Consider the following 21,856-nt stretch of genomic DNA (forward strand, 5'->3'; position numbering starts at 1 on the left):
AGTTTCCCTTTAAAAGCACCGACTGCCGTCTACTATCTCAGTAATGTAGTAATCTGTCTTTAGTGAAAACAGGTTTTACCCATGAATTGAGAATGAAAGATCAGTCCAGGTGGAAAAAAACATATTGCTCTGATAAGGTACAGTGGGGAAAAAAAGTATTTAGTCAGCCACCAATTGTGCAAGTTCTCCCACTTAAAAAGATGAGAGAGGCCTGTAATTGACATCATAGGTAGACCACAACTATGGGAGTCAAAATGAGAAAACAAATCCAGAAAATCACCTTGTCTGATTTGGCAAGATTTGTTTTGAAAATTATGGTGTAAAATAAGTATTTGGTCATTAAAAAAAGTTAATCTGAATATTTTGTTATATATCCTTTGTTGACAATGACAGAGGTCAAACGTTTTCTGTAAGTCTTCACAAGGTTGGCACACACTGTTGGTGGTATGTTGGCTCATTTCTCCATGCAGATCTCCTCTAGAGCAGTGATGTTTGGAGCCTGTCACTCGGCAACACAGGCTTTCAACTCTCTCCAAAGGTTTTCCATGGGGTTGAGATCTGGATACTGGCTAGGCCACTCCAGGACCTTCATATGCTTCTTATGAAGCCACTCCTTCGTTGGCCTAGCGGTGTGCTTGGCATCATAATCATGCTGAAAGACCCATCCACCTTTCATCTTCATCTATGCCCTTGCTGATGGAAGGAGGATTGCACTCAAAATCTCACAATACATGGCCCCATTCATTTTTTCATGTACACGGATCAGTCGTCCTGGTCCCTTTGCAGAGAAATTGCCCCAAAGCATGATGTTGCCACCCCCATGCTTCACAGTAGGTATGGTGTTGTGTGGATGCAACTCAGCATTCTGTCTCCTCCAAACACAATGAGTTTTGTTTCTACCAAACAGTTCTATTTTGGTTTCATCAGACCATATGACATTCTCCCAATACTCTTCTGGATAATCCAAATGCTCTTTAGCAAACTTAAGACGGGCCCGGACATGTACTGGCTTAAGCAGGGGGACTCATCTAGTACTGCAGGATCTGAGTGCCTGGCGGTGTAGTGTGTTACTGATGGTAGCCTTTGTTACGGTGGTCCCAGCTCTATGCAGGTCATTCACTAGGCCCCCCTTTGTGGTTCTGAGATTTTTGCTCACCATTCTTGTAATCATCTTGACCCCACAGGCTGACACCTTGCATGGAGCCCCAGATCGTGGGAGATTATCAGTGGTCTTGTATGTCTTCCATTTTCTTATTATTGCTCCCACAGTTGATTTCATCACACCAAGATCCTTGCCTATTGCAGATTCAGTCTTCACAGCCTGGTGCAGGGCTACAATTTTGTTTCTGGTGTCCTTCAACAGCTCTTTCATCTTCATCATAGTGGAGTTTGGAGTTTGACTGTTGAGGTTGTGGACAGGTGTCTTTTATACTGATAACAAGTTCAAACAGGTGCCATTACTACAGATAATGAGTGGAGGACAGAGGAGCCTCTTAAAGAAGAAGCTACAGTTCCGTCAGAGACAGAAATCTTGCATATTTTTAGGTGACCAAATACTTACTTTCCACCATAATTTGCAAAATACGGTAAATCCTGCCAAATCAAACAAGGTGATTTTCTGGATTTGCTTTCTCATTTTGTCTCTCATAGCTGTGGTCTACCTATGATGTCAATTACAGGCCTCGCTCATCTTTTTATATGGGAGAACTTGCGCAATTGGTGACTGACTAAATTCTTTTTTTCCCCACTGTATATGACAAAGTTGCTTATTGTAATGTAAACTAATAATTTATGAAATAAAAATTAAAATCACGGTCACTGTTTTTCTTTGGCTACTGATGTAAATCCCGATTTATTTAAATGGCCGTATTTATGGAAAGCTAGGTGAGTTACATGCATTATCATTCTGCTCTAGATTCAGCTTTATTTCACTGCTTAGGAATATTAGGTAATCCAACATTAACTCTTATGTAACATTAAAAAATATATAAGATATGGACTAGGACTAGATTGGTGCCGTAAGTGCCTTGTTCAGCAGCAATGGCTTGATGTGCAGTAGCACTCCTCAGATCAGGCTTTCTTCTTGGGTCAGTGGGGCTGGAGTATTATCTGGGTCACCTCTAATTTTAACTGGAAGCAGAATAGCCATAATGAATTGCTTCTTAATTAGACCGTGTTTTATAGATGAAGAAGTAAAGACGAGTAGCAACATTGTGTTTGGTCCTTACTGTCGTTGAAGCAGGCTTGTGTGCGGTTATTAGTCGCAGTGTATCACATAACATGTTCCATGCAATCATAATAAATTATTTGGTGCTGAAACTGTATATGAGGTTAAGGAAAGCAGTGCTGTCAAGTCTCATGCTTTTCATATGATTGTCATGCTTTAGCACTCAAATACATGACAATCATAGAAACTGCCCAGAGCAGTTAGTACTGAAAAGCCGACTTTCTATTTTCCACCAAGTACAGAATTGGGTATGGAGTAGCAAATGCATAGCTAAATAACAGTTATGTACAAGTAATGCACAAAGGGAAATATGGTGGATCCACGCGCTGGCAGATTCTTGTTCTGATAAGTAATCTCAGACCTTAGAATATATATCACCTTGCTGATTGCAAGTAACTATATTTACTATATTTATTATAAATACTTTAAAAGTAGTAAAAGAAAATCAAAATCTGAATCTACCCAAATATCTGATTTTAGATTCCTAAACTACTTTGCAATAGGTCTTTATATTTTGTCACAACAGTATTGACGAGTTTCAGTTTTCACCCACTACAATTTCTTTAATTTCAAGGGTAAATCTCAGACATTACTCGTCCTCTGCCATTCTATGAGCTTTCGGGATTTAGATCAGCCACACCAAGACCCAAACTGACAAGTTCTTCTTTACATTCCCTATAAAATACTAATGCTGCAATATGTTTTCTTTCAATTCCGGGCCAGTGTTCTCTGTTACTCTTTTTGGAAAAAGTTTGATGAAATTGAGAGCTAGAGGTTACTACTACACATAGTAAAGTGCCTAATTAAAGGTGTTTTCCAGGATGAGAATATTGATGACTAGGGCTGTGTTTGCCACTAGACGCATTTTTTTTTAATTTTTTTTATTTAAAGACAAGTTAGACAATACCTTTCCATGGCCAGTCCGTTCCTTTGCTAATGAGAAATTAATGCTTGAGCTAATATGTAAATGAGGCTGAAGAGCTATAGTAGATCTGAAGCCTCCATCACTCCAGCTTTATTCACAGACAATCAATGAGCTCAGCGCCTCTGAGCAAAGAACAGGACCTCTTTAAAGGGAATCCTTCAGTCAGGACAACCCCTCTAAGCCATCTATGGGCATGTAGGTCATAAGAAGCTGAATAAAATGATACCTTGGTATCACATAGAAAGAGAAAGGGGCACCAATTTCCACATTTTTGTCTGGTTAATGTTTCCAATAAATACATCGTTTAGGATATATCAGGGATGTGCAAAGCTGCAAGCGTAGCACATATTCGTGAAGTAACAATAGAAATGCAGCACTCACCCATATCCTTTAGGCAAAAAGTCCTTTATTTCGCTCATGTGGACATCTTCTTAGTGGTATGCAGGTAAAAAGAAAAGGGGCTACAGCGCAGGAGAGAGAGAAACACGGACTATGGCCGTTTTGTGTTTTATCTGACCTGTAGAGGACTTTTAGCCTAAAAGATATGAGTGAGTGCTGCATTTCTCTTGTTGCTTCATGAATGTATGCATTCCTTGGTATCAGCGAGGAAATTGTCTAATTCCAGAGAAATCCACGTTAATATGTAAATGAGCTGTTAAGATCTTTGGGCCGGACATTGATCTCCTGAAGAATCTGCCTCCAGGACCTATTTTAAATAAAAGGCATCATTACCAGTGTGATGTCCAATGGTTACCAGTGTGATGTGTAATAGTTAACAATGTTACCGGAGTGATGCGTAATGGCCGATCTCTGCTCTCCTGGTCTACATGGCTCACGCTGGTAACTGCCCCTTTCATGTTAATAATCTCTGGAGGCAGATTCTGTGTGAGTGTTTGTGATGTGTATGTAATGAACATTTGCTTTGCGGTGTGTGGTGTGTACATGTATATATTGTATGTATTTGTATATATTTTATGTACATGGTAGCATGTAATATTTTACAAAGCAATACATTATAATGTACATGGAGGCAGTAGGCTGAACATACAGGTAGCTGATGCTGTTTGGCCATGACACAGCAGTAAGCTATCCCGATTTGCAGAATTACCAGTCAGTCTTGTTATCAGATGACTTATGTCTGAACAGTTTTCACAGGCTTTTTTGCATTAGGCTGGGAATACATGACAACTTTGGCCACAGCCAATGACACAACCAAATTTCTGCAAAATTGTGGTATGATGCAAGCAAATGGGGTCACATTGGAAGTAAAAGCTCCTGCAACCGCAACAAGCAGGTTGCAATGAATAAAAAACAATTGCTGTACGATGTGTTGAAATGAAACCCCATTCACCTGCACTATGATTTGATGCAACATCAGCTTACAGAAACGTTTGGTTGAGCATCCCAAGTCATGATGCAGCACATGTCTAACTAGGGGCCACCGCCATAGAGAATTTATGGTAGGCTGAAACAACAGAAAGAGACATTATCTTACAAGTGATCTTTATCATTGATGCACAGATTATCAGACTGCTACAGTGACCCCAATATCTTGACTCAAGGAGCTGAGTAGAGTACTTCATCCTCCTCACTGCAAGACGGATGGAGCAGAGCATCCAATAAAAGTCTATGAGGATGATGATGGTGGTGGCGGGGGGCGCAGTTTTCAATATTCGCCTCAGCAGCACACATTCTAGAAGCAAGGTGTTTTTTTTTTTTTTTAAATCAGAGGTTTTTAAGCAGTTTTCATCCCAGTCAAGAAGTCTCTGGAGAATTCCCTGACATTATTGCCTGCATTTCCTTCTATGTGGATTTTAGAGCTCACGTACAAATTGGAAGTATCTGGTAGGCATCCAAGTGCCACAACTTTTTACTAGAAATCTTTTCACAGTAGGTTTACTTTCATTAGCAACTGTGTTTATACTGTGTTAATACAGTCTATGGGGAATTTTAGCTTAGTTATGAGAGTTAATATTTATTCTATATAAAAATGTGAATTTGCATGTATGTGTCATATAGTACATACAAGGCAGGGGGAGAGACTCCTTGTAAACTAGCTGTAAGAAAGACAACCCAATGTTTAACTAGTCTCTGCCTCTCATTTTATGTTAATGATAGTTTATTTAATGTATTTTTTTTTAACTCTGATCTAGCACCTTCATTCCTTACCTTAAATATATCTATAAAGTCTCATATTTAATGAAAGGCGCTGCTTTATCAACTCGGAATATATATATATATATACATATATATATATATATATATATATATATATATATATATATACTGTATATATATATAGAGAGAGAGAGAGAGAGAGAGAGAGAGAGAGAGAGAGAGAGAGAGAGAGAGAGAGGATAGATATCTATCTATATAAATGTTAGTTACTATTATTGGGACAAGAGTGCCCCCTGCAGGCTGCTATTGCCATGCAGCTCTACGTGAGCACACATTTTCATTTGTGCTGTGGTTAGGAAAGAGTGTACTTTAGCTCCATCTATTGGTGGATTTGTCTAATTGATGCGCTTATTTAACTAACATTACAGGGACATTTTTTAATACTTCAGCAACAAGTTCAAGCCTCAGGTTCAGGAAATGTTTACTTTATTAATGCATGATCATATTTAAACATTCTTTAATATTTTGTCTTTTTTCAGGACAATCGTCACCAGGACCAGGTAATGTAATGCCACTCAAACTTATCATTGTTTAAAGTTATATATTTATATATGTACATATTACATGTTTAAAATTGTATGTATTAAATATAGCTGATTTATAACAAGACACTAGAGCATAAATTTAATATGCTGCATGCATGTAGATGCTCTGTTTGTATAGATTGGATAGTAGAGATAAGCTTTATCAATTTTTGAAAGTTTATTATATAAATTCTTTATTGTGTTACATATTTCCACCCTAGATGTGCATGCTATTTCCGCAGGATAAGCAAAAAATGTTTTAGGCTAGGAACAAATATGTCGGGTGTTTCTTCATCATTTTCATCCACCACTTAGCAAAAAAGCCGGATGGAAACTGATCCTAGTATTTGAAAGTTCCAAGTCCAGTAGCCAGAACACAATGTTTCATGTAACATCTTGATGGCAACTGATATATTTTGCTTCAGTTTTCCATCATTACTGATCAATAGGGAGGCAAATAAGAATAATGAAAAAAATCCAGTGTTTTTGGTAAAATCCAGATGGAAGTGACGACACAGCGCTGACCATATGTGAACACCGCCTTAGAGGTTGCCAGCTGCTTCCTGCATGTAGAAAATGAATGGAGAGGAGATTGCAAATGTTCGGGACTCTCTCCAATTACCTTTATGCTAGTTATAGATAGGTGTGGATCCCTGCCGAAAAATGCCATAAATGTCTAAAATCTTCTTTAGTATAAGTGTAGTAGAAAATTGCATGAAATAGTAATGTGGAATAATAATCAGTATTAAACACTTTTTTATGGCTGTCAACAGAAATGTTTGGTTCGCACGGGCAGATTGCTGTAGTTAGAACAAAGTTAAGCAATGTTGAAAGTAGATCCTAAAGGAAGGAAATATATAAAAGACAGACATTTTTTATATTTCTCCTCCTGTCACTACCTAATCCATGTTTTGACTAAATAATTTGCACTAAAAACTGCACTGTATGAATGAGTCCTATACTGGGCTGGAGGTAAGAAACAATGTTAATGTCAGATGTATCTCACAAGTTGGTAGCTTTGAAACAATCTATTTATGGGGGTGCAGATGCAGTAGTACGCAATCTCAGAAGTTTATTAATCACACATTCCAGTTTTCTGGATCCATGCAGAAGGTTATTCTTCACACACCTTAAGTGATTATTTTTTAATGTATAACCCAAGCACCTTACAGGCCTCAGGGAGGCGGACAATCAGAATATCAGCCCATATCACACTGATCAGGAGAAGGATTCACTGCTGTATTATTGTGTAAGTACAGTGGGGAAAATAAGTATTTGATACACTGCTGATTTTTCAGAAAATAACATTGCATGATTTTTATAATATTTAAATTGCATTTTATATTACATGAAATAAGTATTTGATCACCAAACAACCAGCAAGAATTCTGTCTCTCACAGACCAGTTAGTTTTTCTTTAAGAAACCTCCTACTCTGCACTCATTACCTGTATTAATTAATCCTGTTTGAACTCATTACCTGTATAAAAGACACCTGTCCACACAATCAATCAATCGCACTCCTACCTCTCCACCATGGCCAAAACCAAAAAGTTGTCTAAGGACACCAGCAACAAAATGCACAAGGCTGGGATGGGCTATAGGAGAACAGGTAAACAGCTTGGTGCGAAGGCAACAACTGTTGGCACAATTATAGAAAATGGAAGAAACACAAGATGACTGTCAATATTCTTCGGTCTGGGGCTCCATGCAAGAGCTCACCTCGTGGGGTAAGAATGATTCTTACCCCGCGAGGGTAACAACCCCAAGAAAACTGTCCCAATTGTGAAAAATGGGGGGGAAAACATCATACTTTGGGGGTGCTTTTCAGCAAAGAGGACAGGACAATTGCACCGTATTGAAGGGAGGATGGATGGGGTCATGTATCGCGAGATTTTGGCCAATAACCTCCTTCCCTCAGTACGAGCATTGAAGATGGGGCATGGCTGGGTCTTCCAGCACGACAATGACCCAAAAAACACAGCCAGGGCAACTAAGGAGTGGCTCCGTAAGAAGCATTTCAAGGTCCTGGAGTGGCCTAGAGAGTCTCCAGACCTGAACCCAACAGAAAATCTTTGGTGGGTGCTGAAACTCAATGATGCCCAGCGACTGTACTGAAACCTGAAAGATCTGTATGGAGGAGTGGGACAGAATCCCTGCTGCACTGTGTGCTAACTTGGTCAAGAACTACAGGAAGCATCTGACCTCTGTAATTGCAAACACAGGTTTCTGTACCAAATACTAAAGGTACCGTCACACTCAGCGACGCTGCAGCGATATAGACAACGATCCGACCTAAACTAGATCGTTCTCTTGTTCTATTGTATAAATTACCATACTTATTTCATGCAATGAGATGCAAATGAATTACGTAAATATCATACAATGGGATTTTCTGTTTTTTTTTTTTAGATTCTGTCTCTCACAGTTTAAGTGTACCTATGATAACAATTCCAGACCTCTCCATTCTTTGTAGGTGGGAAAACTTGCAAAAATCAGCAGTGTATCAAATACTTATTTTTCCCACTATATTAAAGGTAATCTGTTACTAGGTTTTTGCTACCTCATCTGAGCGCAGCATAATGTGAGGGCAAAGACCTTGATTCCAGTATTGTATCACTTATTGAGCTGCTTGCTGCAGTTTTGAAAAAATAACTGTTTTATAGCAGTTTTCGAATGCTGAGCACTATATAACCCATTGTACACCACTGATTGGCAGCTTTCTGTGTACACTATGCATAGGAAAAGAGGAGTATTGGCTTGCACTCTGTCTCCTAGCAAGGTGCTGGTGTAATGGGCCAGTTGACCCTTAATCCATATAATCAAAATTCACCGCACACTCTAATATTTGGGTGATGCAAGAAAAACATATTTATTTGAGTTAGTGAAAAACAGAAAAAAGAGCAAATCACAGGAAAAAGTGATAACCTTACAGAGCGACTATATTTAACTGTAGACGTTTCGACCTGTCCAGGCCTTATTCATTACGTCGCTGTAAGAAAGAAAATTACCTGAGTGACAAATTCACGTACATGAAACATAAAATGCTCAAGACATTGAATGATGAAAGGATATTCCATATAGTATAATCCCTGAGAGTACATACTGAATATCTACACTGCATGGAGAGGGTCCATGGTGGAGAGTCCACTTGTCACAGGGTGGTGGAGGCAATTGGATGGGTGGCATCATTGGCCGACCTGTATTTATAGATGATGCTTACTTGTATGGAGCTGGAGGTAGAACTGTATCTTTATGTGGCGACAGTCCCCAGAATACAAGAATATGTCTTGAGTATGTTATGCAGCTAGCTTCCTTGTGATTTTATGTTTCATGTATGTGAATTTGTCACTCAGGTGATTTTCTAACAGCGATGTAATGAATAAGGCCTGGACAGGTGGAAACGTCTACAGTTAAATATAGTAACTTTATCACTTTTTCCTGAGATTTGCTCTTTTTTTCTGATTTTCACTGCCTCAAATAAATATGTTTTTCTTGCATCATGCAAATATTAGAGTGTGCGGTGAATTTTGATTATATACACTATGCATAGGCAGAAAGCTGTGAATCAGAGATGGGGGCAGGGTTATACAGAGCTCCTGAATATGGAGGACTACTTGGCAGCAGGTTTACTTTTCCTCTAGTGATAATCTCCTGCTGATAAAACAGTGATTTTATAAAAAAGATATCAAGCAAGTAAGTGACACATCGCAGGAATCAGGGTTTCTGCCTTTACATTATACTGCTCTCAGATTGAGAGGAAAAAAAACTGGTGACAGATTCCCTTTAAAGCACTTAAGATCCATTTGCAGATGGACCAGACATACTGTGAGGTAGCACAGGGGCCTACAGGGGGATTATGATCCCGGAAGTAAGCACAACTACAGTATGACTATCCAAACAGCGTTTGCTGGCATGACTGCTCTCTGCTTATTAGGTATCCTGTGTAATTTCATCGAAAGGCATTTTTGCTTCTACAGTTCACATAAAAAGTAAAAGTTATGGTCATTTTAGCTATGAATGTGGGAATTCTGATCATCTGAACAAGTACAGGCCCAAAATTGACATCACTAAATGAATTAAATTACAAACTTTATACTGTTTAGGTTTCACTGCTGGTTATGGGTAAGGCTAGGTGCACACTGGCGAATGGGCTTAGCAGCTATGATATATGACCAATAGTGGCTGTGGTCTAGATTTATGGCCACCATTGGTGTCCATTGAATAAGTCTGTACCACATGTTTTTTTTTTTTTGCTGTGAATCTCTGTATAGAAAAGCAAAGTATGTGTCCTGCCTTAAGCTACCAGTCTGCTATGGCACTATGTGAATGCAGACTTGTGAATCCTCTGGTCGTGCACACTGCTCGCTGTGAGGATTCTACGGCACCGTAATGGATTTGTATACATGTGGTCACTAGTGTTGAGCATTCCGATACTGCAAGTATCGGGTATCGGCCGATACTTGCTGTATCGGAATTTCCGATACCGAGATCCGATACTTTTGTGGTATCGGGTATCGGGTATCGCAACAACATTAATGTAATAATGTGTAAAAGAGAGAATTAAAATAAAAAATATTGCTATACTCACCTCTCCGACGCAGCCTGGACCTCAGCGAGGGAACCGGCAGCGTTGTTTGTTTAAATTTCGCGCTTTTACTTGGTTACGTGAAGTCCCGGCTTGTGATTGGTCAGGGCGGCCATGTTGCCGGGACGCGGACCAATCACAGCAAGCCGTGACGAAATTACGTCACGGCTTGCTGTGATTGGTCCGCGTCCCGGCAACATGGCCACCATTAACCAATCACAAGCCGTGACGTCACGGGAGGCTGGACATGCGCGTATTTTAAAAAGCGTGCGTGTCCAGCCTCCAGTGACGTCCCGGCTTATGATTGGTCACGGCGCCATGTTGCCGGGACGCGGACCAATCACAGCAAGCCGTGACGTAATTTCGTCACGGCTTGCTGTGATTGGTCTGCGTCCCGGCAACATGGCCGCCCTGACCAATCACAAGCCGGGACTTCACGTAACCAAGTAAAAGCGCGAATTTTAAACAAACAACGCTGCCGGTTCCCTCGCTGAGGTCCAGGCTGCGTCGGACAGGTGAGTATAGCAATATTTTTTATTTTAATTCTTTATTTTACACATTTATATGGATCCCAGGGTCTGAAGGAGAGTTTCCTCTCCTTCAGACCCTGGGAACCATCAGGAATACCGTCCGATACTTGAGTCCCATTGACTTGTATTGGTATCGGGTATCGGTATCGGATTGGATCCGATACTTTGCCGGTATCGGCCGATACTTTCCGATACCGATACTTTCAAGTATCGGACGGTATCGCTCAACACTAGTGGTCACATTACTACTAGATGGGCATGGCCTCGCTCAATGCAAGTGTATTGCGAATGGGAACAGTCTAGTCGTAATGTGGCCAGGAATATGCAAACTGCATAGCTGTGGTTACACAACTGCCCGTTTCTGGCACCGACACTGGAGAATTCTGACAGCGTGCAGTGCACACAATGTAAAGATTCAGATGTCTGCAGTCACAAACTGACTGTAGACTTGTAGCTTTATAACGGACAACTCATTTAATGAATGAACCATCCCAATATGGTGAGAAAGAGTCTTACTACTCTTATAAAAAATAATCTTTTTCTATGACGATCGTGACATTTTCTTTCCTCTAGACGAAAAGGATACTGCCTTATAATCAGCCCTAGGATTAATTGATTATTAAATATTATTTTTCATAGTCTGAACACGATTTGAATCATGTATATCTCTTGAGAGTACTGAAGGAAACGCATATTTTCTTTGGAACTACAGTGAATCGATGCATTCCGATATTATAGAGTGCTTCCATAGTAGTGTTGCCATCCTGTTTCGAGGTATGATACAACTACCCTCTATGGAAGCAGCCGAGTTAAACTTTCAAAAGTGCCAATACTCTAAGATGATGACAATTTGAAATCTTACATGGTGGTTTGTCTTTACCTTCCCCGAAATTGACAATGGATTGTTAATAAGCCAAGTAGATATTATTGTTTTCAAACTTAAAAGAGTATTCCCCAAAAAGTCAAGTTACCCCCTATCCATTGAATTGCTGATTACTTTCTGATCACATGGGATCTAACTGCTGAGAACCCTAGCGATCCAGTGATTGGAGCACTGGATCCCTGAGAATGAGACTCTGCAGCCCCATCTTGAATGGAGCAGAAGAGCGCATTCTTGGCCTGCGGTCTATCCATTGTCTATTGGAATACCAGAAATAGCAGAGTGGTGCACTCAGCAGTCCTATAGACAATGTATTCTGCAGAGACAGAGCATTCAGTCCTCCACTCCATTCAGTGCAGGGTTGAAGATCTCCAATATTGGGATTTCTTGGAATCCCAGTGGTCAGGCACACAGCGATCAGCAAGTTATCCCTTATCCCATATATAGGGTATACCTTGATTTTTTGGGGATATGACCCTTTTAAAAGCAGAAATGTGTTTTAAATAAATGGCTATGATTATGAATGGCTTTATTTGCTTTCCCTGCCCACAATGGGTCTTTTATCCAAGTAATTATCATCTTATCACTTGGATCACATACAGACTCCATTAAATTTGACCCTTTGGCTATAGGGCTTATTTTTCATTGAATTTAATCATCCAAACAATTTTACATGTAGGGTGGATTAGGTTTATTCAACGACAGGATATTAAAAGCAGCATTGCTAATATTCGACTCCTCTCTCCACTGTAAAATAGCTATTAAATGTCACAGGCAAACCGGCTTCTATAAAACAGCTACCAATTATGCACATAAATATAGAAGTAAAATATAAAGGACTTTGCCAGCCTTTGGGCACTTTCAGCTAGTTGTGGATGAGAACTTTTTTGTATAAAAGTCAAACCTTTAAGCTTTCCAGTAGATTCTAGAAATGTGACTGTGCCAGATCGGACTGGCACATGCCAATTACCGTTAAAACTACTTATTAAAAATAAGAACTTTCCAAGTTGGATTGCATCCAGTTTAGAGGTGATTCATTTAAACAAAGAAGACGAAGTTTAGGGAAAACTGAGGCTCACATAAGCTCGGGCAGATTTTAAATGAATTTTTAATTAAAATTTTATATTTTTTAATAAGACAAAGGTCTGTTTATAGATAGCGGCATTTTTTATTTATGACTAATAAAATACATCTGAAGTACATATAATATAGTTATACTGACTACTCACTATATTCTTCTCCTCTTTAGGACCAGTCTCACCTGCACCTCACTCTACCACCAATATCCAGAACCGTCCCATTGACTCACCACGCATTGCTTCCCACACTTCAAGTAACTCATTCCTGCTTTCCTTATAGACTCTGATGATCCCAATATCCACAGCGACAGAAGCACAGGATGGAAACTGATGCTAGAACCGATCCTACTCTTTCCTCTGGGATCATTTCTGGCATCCAGAGCAGCAGTCAGTGCCATAGAGAGCACATTTTGGTGCATGCCATTATTTGTACAAACATTTGTGGCTTCCTGATGTTTTTCTTGCTAGTTTTCAACAGGGGAGCAAAAAGTGAGCAGGGTTTACCAGAGCTAATAACAGCCGATCGGTGGGCTGTTAATACCATGTTATTTTTATGCTGTATATCTTGATAGCAGTAAGAGTTCTTTTTTTTTTTTTATACAGAGCTTTAACTTATCTGTATAGATGCTGATTTATCATTTAGATATCTGGCTTCCTGCAGACGCTACTCACAGGATCCAGAGTTCCATTTTTCCGAGACAGAGTTCTAAATCCCTTGCCTAGACATTGATTGAAAATGTAGGCAATGGCTCCCTGCCACTAGAGGGAGCATGTGAGCTTACTGCATACAGCCATTATTGAGCTCCATTTGCTCCAATATGTCGTTAGCTCCTAAGGAACCTCTGAGGGCTGCTGGAGGATCCAAAGTTGTGCATCTGAAAAAAGGAGGTTTTACAGCTATCAAGAAATAAGATGAACTCACATAGAAAAAATTATTATTGGAGGGCAGAAATTCTCCTTTGATTTAATATTCTATATTTCAGCATCAGTTTTAAATTGGCACTTGAACAATAAATAGGTGTAATATAAGTATATTATTGAATGAGACATTTTCCAGTAGAGCTATTTTTACTCATAATAACCCTCTGTTATTCCTCTTGGGAATGTGTGCATAAATTGATAAGTGTACATTACCATTTTCCTTGTCATTATGGGGTGATCTTACCCAATCTGACAATGATTAGAGACACATCAAGAGAACGAATATGCAGAATGGCAAGAGTGTCCTTTTTGATTGAACAGGTGCGATATTATAAAATACTGGTGCAGTTTAGATAAATTTACAGACATCTGCCATGTTGCTAATGCGCATGCTATGCCTGGGGGCATCCCAGAATCAGTACGTGAACCCCAATGTATGCTAAATTAAAATCTGATCTGAACCAAGGCGCTCTGGTATTGGATATGTGATTGGCAGATCAACTCCATTTTGATGCCATAAAAGCTCCATGAGAAAGTAAAAAATCAAACAGATAAAGTTTTACAAATGTTTGTTTCTCAGTATGGGCATATATGGGGCACATACAGTACTGTGCAAAATGTTTAGGCAGGTGGTGAACAATGTTGGAAAGTAAGAAAGCTTTCAAAAATAGAGGTGTTCATAGTTTATTTTCATTAATTAAAAAATGCAAAGTGAGTGAACAAAAGAGAAATCTAAATCACATCAATATTTATTGTGACCACCATTTGCCTTCAAAGTGTATTCCAAACATCTTGTAGAACTAACCTTAGATCTTCTATAGATTTAGGCTTGCAAAAACCCCTTCTGTCTTTTCAAGAAATCCAAAACAGACTAAATGATGGAGAGGTGAGGGATCTTTGGTGCCATAGCTTTAATTCCAGGATTGCCCAAATACTTTTGTCTGTTCATATAATCCCAGACAGACTAGATGATGCCGAGATCAGGGCTCTGTAAGGGGCAATATCATCACTTCCAGGACTTTTTGTTCTTTACACTGAAAATTGTTCTTAGCGACATTGGCTGTGTGTTTATGATTGTTGTCTTGCTTTAGAATAAATTTGGAGTAAAAAAGATGCCTTCCACATGGTATTACATGATCAATAAGTGTCTGTATGTAATTATCAGCATTGAAAACAACAAAACCAAGAAATATTGAATGCTGAGGACCATACATGCAGTGGATGGCCACTTATTACAGCAGATAAAAGACATATTATGCTTACTTTGTAATTGGTAGATGTCCAGCAGGGCCATCAGCTCAAAACTGTTAGTAACCAATGTTACCCAGTTGCACCCATATATTGTTCAGAGAAGCCTGTGCAGAAGTGAATCATGGTTGAGGTTCCTTGTAAGTTTGGAGCTCCATTTCAGTATATAAAGTTGGGAATTTGGTCAACAATAATGTTGTCCTCAGTGCAGAAGGACTTGCCCAATCCTGCATCCACAAAAGATCTGTGGTTCTCAAAGATGATTGGAACAACCTTCCTGCAGAGTTCCTTCAAAAACTGTGTGCAAGGGTATCTAGAAGAATTGATGCTTTGATGCACTTTTAACCCCTTCAAGACGCAGCCCTTTTTCGTTTTTGTGTTTTCGTTTTTCGCTCCCCTCCTTCCCAGAGCCATAACTTTTTTATTTTTACGTCAATATGGCAATGCGAGGGCTTATTTTCTGCGGGACGAGTTGTACTTTTGAACGAAATCATTGGTTTTACTATGTCTTGTACTAGAAAACGGGAAAAAAAATTCCAAGTGTGGTGAAATTGCAAAAAAAGTGCAATCCCACACTTGTTTTTTGTTTGGCTTTTTTGCTAGGTTCACTAAATGCTGAAACTGACCTGCCATTTTGATTCTCCAGGTCATTACAAGTTCATAGACACCAAACATGTCTAGGTTCTTTTTTATCTAAGTGGTGAATAAAAATTCAAAACTTTGCTAAAAAAAAGATAATAAATAAATAAATTGCGCCATTTTCTGATACCCGTCTCCATTTTTTGGGATCTCGGGTCAGGTGAGGGCTTATTTTTTGTGTGCTGAGCTGATGTTTTTAATGATACCACTATTGTGTAGATACTTTCTTCTGATCGCCTGTTATTGCATTTAAATGCAATGTCGCGGTGATCAAAAACGTAATTCTGGCGTTTCAATTTTTTTTCTCGCTACGCTGTTTAGCGATCAGGTTAATGCTTTTTTTATTGATAGATCGGGAGATTCTGAACCCGGCGAGAGCAAATATGTGTATATTTGATTTTTTTTTTATTGTTTTATTTTGAATGGGGCGAAAGGGGGGTGATTTAAACTTTTATATTTTTTCATATTTTTTAAAACATTTTTTTTTTACTTTTGCCATGCTTCAATAGCCTCCATGGGAGGCTAGAAGCTGGCATAGCCTGATCGGCTCAGCTCCATAGCAGCTATCATCAGATCACCCCTATGTAGCTGAATTGCAGGCTTCCTATGAGCGCCAACCACAGGGTGGCGCTCACAGCAGGTCGGCATCAGTAGCCATAGAGGTCTCAAGGAGACCTCTGGTTACTATGCCGATGCATCACTGACCCCGATCAAGTGGCGGGGTTGGCGATGCGTGCATTTCTGGCCGCGCGGCCGGAAGAGCTAGTTAAATGCCGCTGTCAGCAGCAGGTGGATCCCGATTTTACCCGCCATTATTGCGCGCACATGTCAGCTGTACAAAACAGCTGACATGTCGTGACTTTGATGTGGGCTCACCGCCGGAGCCCACATCAAAGGGGGAGACACTACATGTGCCGTACTAGTACGGGGCATGTCGTGAAGGGGTTAAAGGGTGAACACACCAAATATTGATTTGTTTAGATTTCTCTTTTAATCATTCACTTTGCATTTTGCTAATAGAGAAAAAACTATTAGCACTTCTATTATGAAACTATTTTTACTTTTGTATTTTTTCCACAGCCGCCTAAAACATTTGAACAGTACTGTACGTGTCAGGGTGACAGATATGCCTATTTTATAAAGTCATGAGCAATTTTAAAGATTTATATCTGACATGTCTGAAATCATTGGTAATTTATATAGTTCTATAACTCTTTACAAAATTTTGGTTGGAAAATTAGAGCAAATTTTTTCACTTTTTGTTCACTGCAGATCAAACTCAATTTGATGATGGTCCATCTAACACGCAAGCACCCACCTCCACTATCCGCGTGAAAGTCACCATACTTGCAGACAACAGCACTGCTGTCCTTCATGCACTCATTTCTCCAACCATCAACTCCGATACAATTTTCTTCACAGGTCTGGCTGAATAATGACTATTGAAATGAACAAACATTACATATTAGTCTTTATTCCAGTCACTATGAGTGCAGAATATTTGGTCCAAAAATTTTTTAAAGTATTATTAGTCCAAAATGTCCATCAGAGTAAGCAGTCCATCGCACAAAATGGAAGTCTATGCATGTTCACACCTATCGATGGACAAAAGAATCTTGACTGTTTGTGTGATGGAAGACGTAGTTTTTGATGCTGGCATATATTGTTGGAGTGAATAATTAATTTCCATGAATTTCTAGTAGAGGCAATGTGCAGTGAGCTATATTATCTAACAGATACACAAGAAGTCTAGCATCTATTATTTCTTACAGCCTATCGTGAAAAGGGGTTGAGAAAATATGAATAAACAAAACGAAAAAATTTAAATAGTTAAAGTTAAAATAAAAATTGCAATTCTTTCCTTGTAATAACCCCCCCCTCATGCAATTATCGATTAACTGAAAAGTAAGAAATAGTAAAGGCATCTGTATGTTTTTATTTGATCTTACATGGATATCCAGTATTCATACATCAGGCCTGAGGTTGTCATTTAGCTTTTGATAGGCATCATTTGTTCATTTTGATACATTTCTGAGATATTATAAATATATATAAATGGAGTCCTTTGGACAATCCGAGATGTCACATTGTTATAACTCAAGATGTGTCAAGTGAGCTTAGTACATCTGAAAAAACAGTTGTGCTACTACAATAGGTGCACAGGGTTCCATGTGCAAATACTGCCCATAACAATATGCATGCAGACCAGGAGTGCACAACCAGCGCCACACACTGTCATCTCTGCTTGTCTCATATTTGGTGATTCCTCAGCAGTTTGGTTTTGGCAATCCACCGAGAAAAAAAATGAGATTGAGAGGAGGGGAGGTGAATGTGCACAAACGCAACGTTCAGCATTTTAGTCTAGGTTGGTTACAAAATTTCCCATACAGTGAGATGTCTGCATTCAGTGTGGGACCACCTCTGTACATCCTCCCTAGAGTATCAAATAGGGAAGCAAGGGACCTTCATTCTCCTTGCAAGTGGAAGTCTTAGAATTGGAAGACTGTCAGATACATGGCATCTCGGTTGAGATCTCTGAGATAGATATAAACCATTAAGCTTTCTATAGCCTTTGGGAATGGTAGAGTGGTAGAGTTTGGCCCTCAGACTTAACAAACCGTAGGCACACCTGTTGTGGACAAACAGTTCTTTACACCCCATCAGCAATTTCCAAGATCATTAACGCTAAGGGCTCGTGCACATGACTGAATTTTCAATCCGAATGCGATTCGACAAAACATCGGATCGCACTTGCACCAGTGTTATTCTATGGGGCTGTACATATGGCTGATTTTTTTCCTTGAACAGAGACTGTCTGAGGAAACAATCAAAGCATGCCCGAGTTTGATCCAATATTGGGATCGCACTCAGCTATGCAAGTCAAGGAGTCCTTGAGAAACATTGGACTGTTGTTGAATGACATCTGAGTACGGTCTGATTTCCACGGACTGAGATAATGGAGAAGATGGTGATTTTTTTTCATCTTCTCATCATCGGATGAAATTGGATTACACTATGATCACACTCATTAAACTTGGATCAGAGTGGGATATTCATAATGGCCCGATTATCTTAGATGAGAGACTATACCCTTGTTTGCACATAGTCTAATAGTGTATTTATTATAGTATTATAGAGCAAGAGAACCTCTGCTGTTCTTGAAAGTTGCCTTCATGAGGCAACACATTAAACTTTCAATCTGCTTGCCATAAACTTGGAGCCCTGTTTAAATGTGTATTCTCAAGTTTGAAAGTTATTCCCTATCCGTGGGATAGGGGATAACTTTCCAATTGCTGGGTGTCTGGCCACAACAGCCTGCCGCAAACTTGAGAACAATGGCTCTGAAGAACCATGGCTGAATGGATCAGTGGTCGATCATGTGCACTGCTGCTCCATTAAATCTTAATGGGACTGCTGGAAATAACAAAACGCTGCAAATGGCTGGTCTTAGACACCCCATTAGAAAAAATGGAGAGGCAGTGCACATGATCGACATCCCCCCATTTTAGTCAGGACTCCTGAGAGTCCTGGTTCTTGAGATCGCTGGGGGCCATGGTGGTGAGAACCCTAGATATCGAAATGTTATTCTGTGGATAGGGAATAATTATCAAACTTGAGAATATGCCTTTATGATCTGAGAGGACCAATAAATCAACCTGCAATAAACGTTTGAATGCCAAGGATGTTGCTTACAGATTTCACAGGTACTGCTATAAGTCTTTCCCAAGCATCAATAGACAACCACATGAGATACAGGTTATAGTGTAGGAAGGATACATTAGTAGGTGACATTTTTTCCTAGAGATGCATTTAGACCAACCAGTGTTGACCAATAATGAGCACCAATTGACTGTGACTGCTCGTTTACTATCAGCGCTCATTTTCTGGCCTGTTTACGCAGGTCGGCAAATTACTGATGGGAACAGAATGATCATTAATATGATTGTTTTGTCCCCATAGGAAATCACTTAATTGCCAGCACATTCCCTGATGCTCCGCCAATAATGATTTTTATTTGTAAATGATCCAATCACTCAAAAAACAAGTGTTTTAGTCGTCAGTTGTGTGGTCAAAAGTTTACAAGGAATGTATTTGGTTTTGAGCCAGAAACATATAATTATAGATAAAGACGGATAAGTACCATTATTGTTAAAAATGTAGGTTGTCGAACGTCAAATACAAATGTATTGTCCTTTAATTGGAGGACAGATAGTAATCATAATGTCATCATCATTTCATGCTTCATGTCCTGTAACAGGTGGCTCAGTCTCCTCTGGCACGCAAGCACCCACTCATACCCCCACTATGGATCGCACATCTCCACTCAATGGCACAGGTTTGGTTTATTCTCAAAATGCTATCCACTTTAAGCTGAGCAGAAAGCATAATGAAACACGTTGATTCTAAATGAAAAACAACTGCTAAAAATCTGAAAATAACAAACAGAACATTCCTACAAGTCACTATAATGTACGAGGTATGAGCGGCATTCCAACGCTGCGAGGTTTACCTGACCTTATAATAAGACTAATATGACATTCCCTGACCAGTACAAGTACAGGCCAGCTCTGAAGTTACATGGATAGCATCTAGCTTTACATCAGCTGATGCTTCTTTCCCTCTGTGGTCACACGGCAGCGGAATTGAGCACAGGGTCCCTTCAGATTACAGACAGTTATTTATGGTCCTTGCAGCAAGACACAATGGGGTCACCCTGATAGCACAAGAGGCAAGCCCTGTAGGTTGAACATTATTCACAGTTCTCAAAGATCAAGTAATGTATAATGATATACAGTGATGGAGATGTCTGCTCGTAAAGCAGTTTTCCACTTGGGAAGATGGCTTTTCTAGGTGGTAGACAACCTTGATTAGCCGTTGCCTGCAGTAGAACTGCCTGAATTTAACTTTTCCCTTTAACATTAATGTGTAAATTCAGTGCATTTCCTTGTGCCAATGGTTGTCTATGGTGAAGAATTGTCCTGGGGGAACATATGGAAAGCAGACTCTGGGCCACTGCACCTCCTTTCTCTACACTTCTTATATTATATTATAATTAGAGTTGAGCAAATTTGTTTGGGTTCCTTCTTACTCGGCAAGCTATAGCGCTTGCTGAATAAGCTGCAGAGGGAACCCGGCTAACTGGATCATGCCAGCTGATCGGTGCCGCAGCTGCATGTGTCGTGGCTGATTGACAGTGCATGGAGAACCTGTTTGTTGGGCTCTCCATGCATGTGTCATGACTATCACACAGCCGCGACACATGCAGCTGCGGCGCAGATCAGCAGATCAGCTGGCGAGATCCAGTTAGCCAGGTTCCCTCTGCAGCTTATTCAGCAAGTGCTATAACTTGCCGAATAAGAGGGAACCCGAACAAATTTGCTCAACTAATTATAATGCCTATCATAAACATTATATTATAATGATTGTACAAATATCTTTAGCTCATTATCATTTTTTTCTCATTTTGCCTCACTCCAGATACTCCAAGCATCGGTTACAACCAAACCACATCATCACCAAAAATCTCCACTTCTCCTCAAGGAGGTGACACGCAGACTTACATCCATTGCAATCACTCTTTGGCTTGCATGCAAATAAATACTAAGGAAAAAAATTATTTTATCTATCGATCACTTGATCTTTCTTTTAATCTATCTAGTCTTTTACTAATAAAACGTAATAGCTATCTTCATCTGGTACTTTTCTATTACTTTTCTTTTTAATTTGCTTTAAATATTTTTTTTCTGATTCTCCCATTACATATTTATGTATTTCAATTATATTTTTTTCTGTTTTCTTTTAGGTAATAAGACCCAGGTTAATTGCAGTAAGTAGTTCTGTAACGACATTTCCTGAGAATCTTTCTATAATGATTAACAAATTAATTGTATAACTTCCTAAGACTTGCAAGGGGCGAACTGTGTCTAAAATGCATCATCAAATCTGCCCCAGTTTAGGCATTACGTTCAAATTTGTAAAATTTGTACCATAGTACGTTTGAGACTCTCAAACTACTTGTAGGTTTCTGTTACCTTATAGGACGCATATATTAAATGGGTATCTTCAATGGGTGCCATACTGCATCTGTGCCTATAGGATCCCATTATAAAAAAAAACA

General features: G+C 39.4%; 1 protein-coding gene across 3 annotated transcripts in view; it reads left to right on the forward strand.

Annotated features, from left to right (window-relative positions):
• Window positions 1–21,856, forward strand: part of PTPRC (protein tyrosine phosphatase receptor type C) — a 210,470-nt gene that overhangs the window by 85,769 nt on the left and 102,845 nt on the right. The window contains exons 3-8 of one of the 3 annotated variants that reach the window (XM_077277741.1): window positions 5,810–5,830; window positions 13,101–13,184; window positions 17,011–17,160; window positions 19,997–20,074; window positions 21,217–21,282; window positions 21,542–21,565. In XM_077277741.1, the coding sequence (XP_077133856.1) occupies window positions 5,810–5,830; window positions 13,101–13,184; window positions 17,011–17,160; window positions 19,997–20,074; window positions 21,217–21,282; window positions 21,542–21,565 (423 nt within the window). The remainder of the gene's footprint in view (window positions 1–5,809; window positions 5,831–13,100; window positions 13,185–17,010; window positions 17,161–19,996; window positions 20,075–21,216; window positions 21,283–21,541; window positions 21,566–21,856) is intronic. The other 2 variants (XM_077277742.1, XM_077277744.1) reach the window with 2 other exon arrangements.

Source organism: Ranitomeya variabilis, chromosome 8 (assembly GCF_051348905.1).
Source record: "Ranitomeya variabilis isolate aRanVar5 chromosome 8, aRanVar5.hap1, whole genome shotgun sequence".
Taxonomy (NCBI): Eukaryota; Metazoa; Chordata; class Amphibia; order Anura; family Dendrobatidae; genus Ranitomeya; species Ranitomeya variabilis.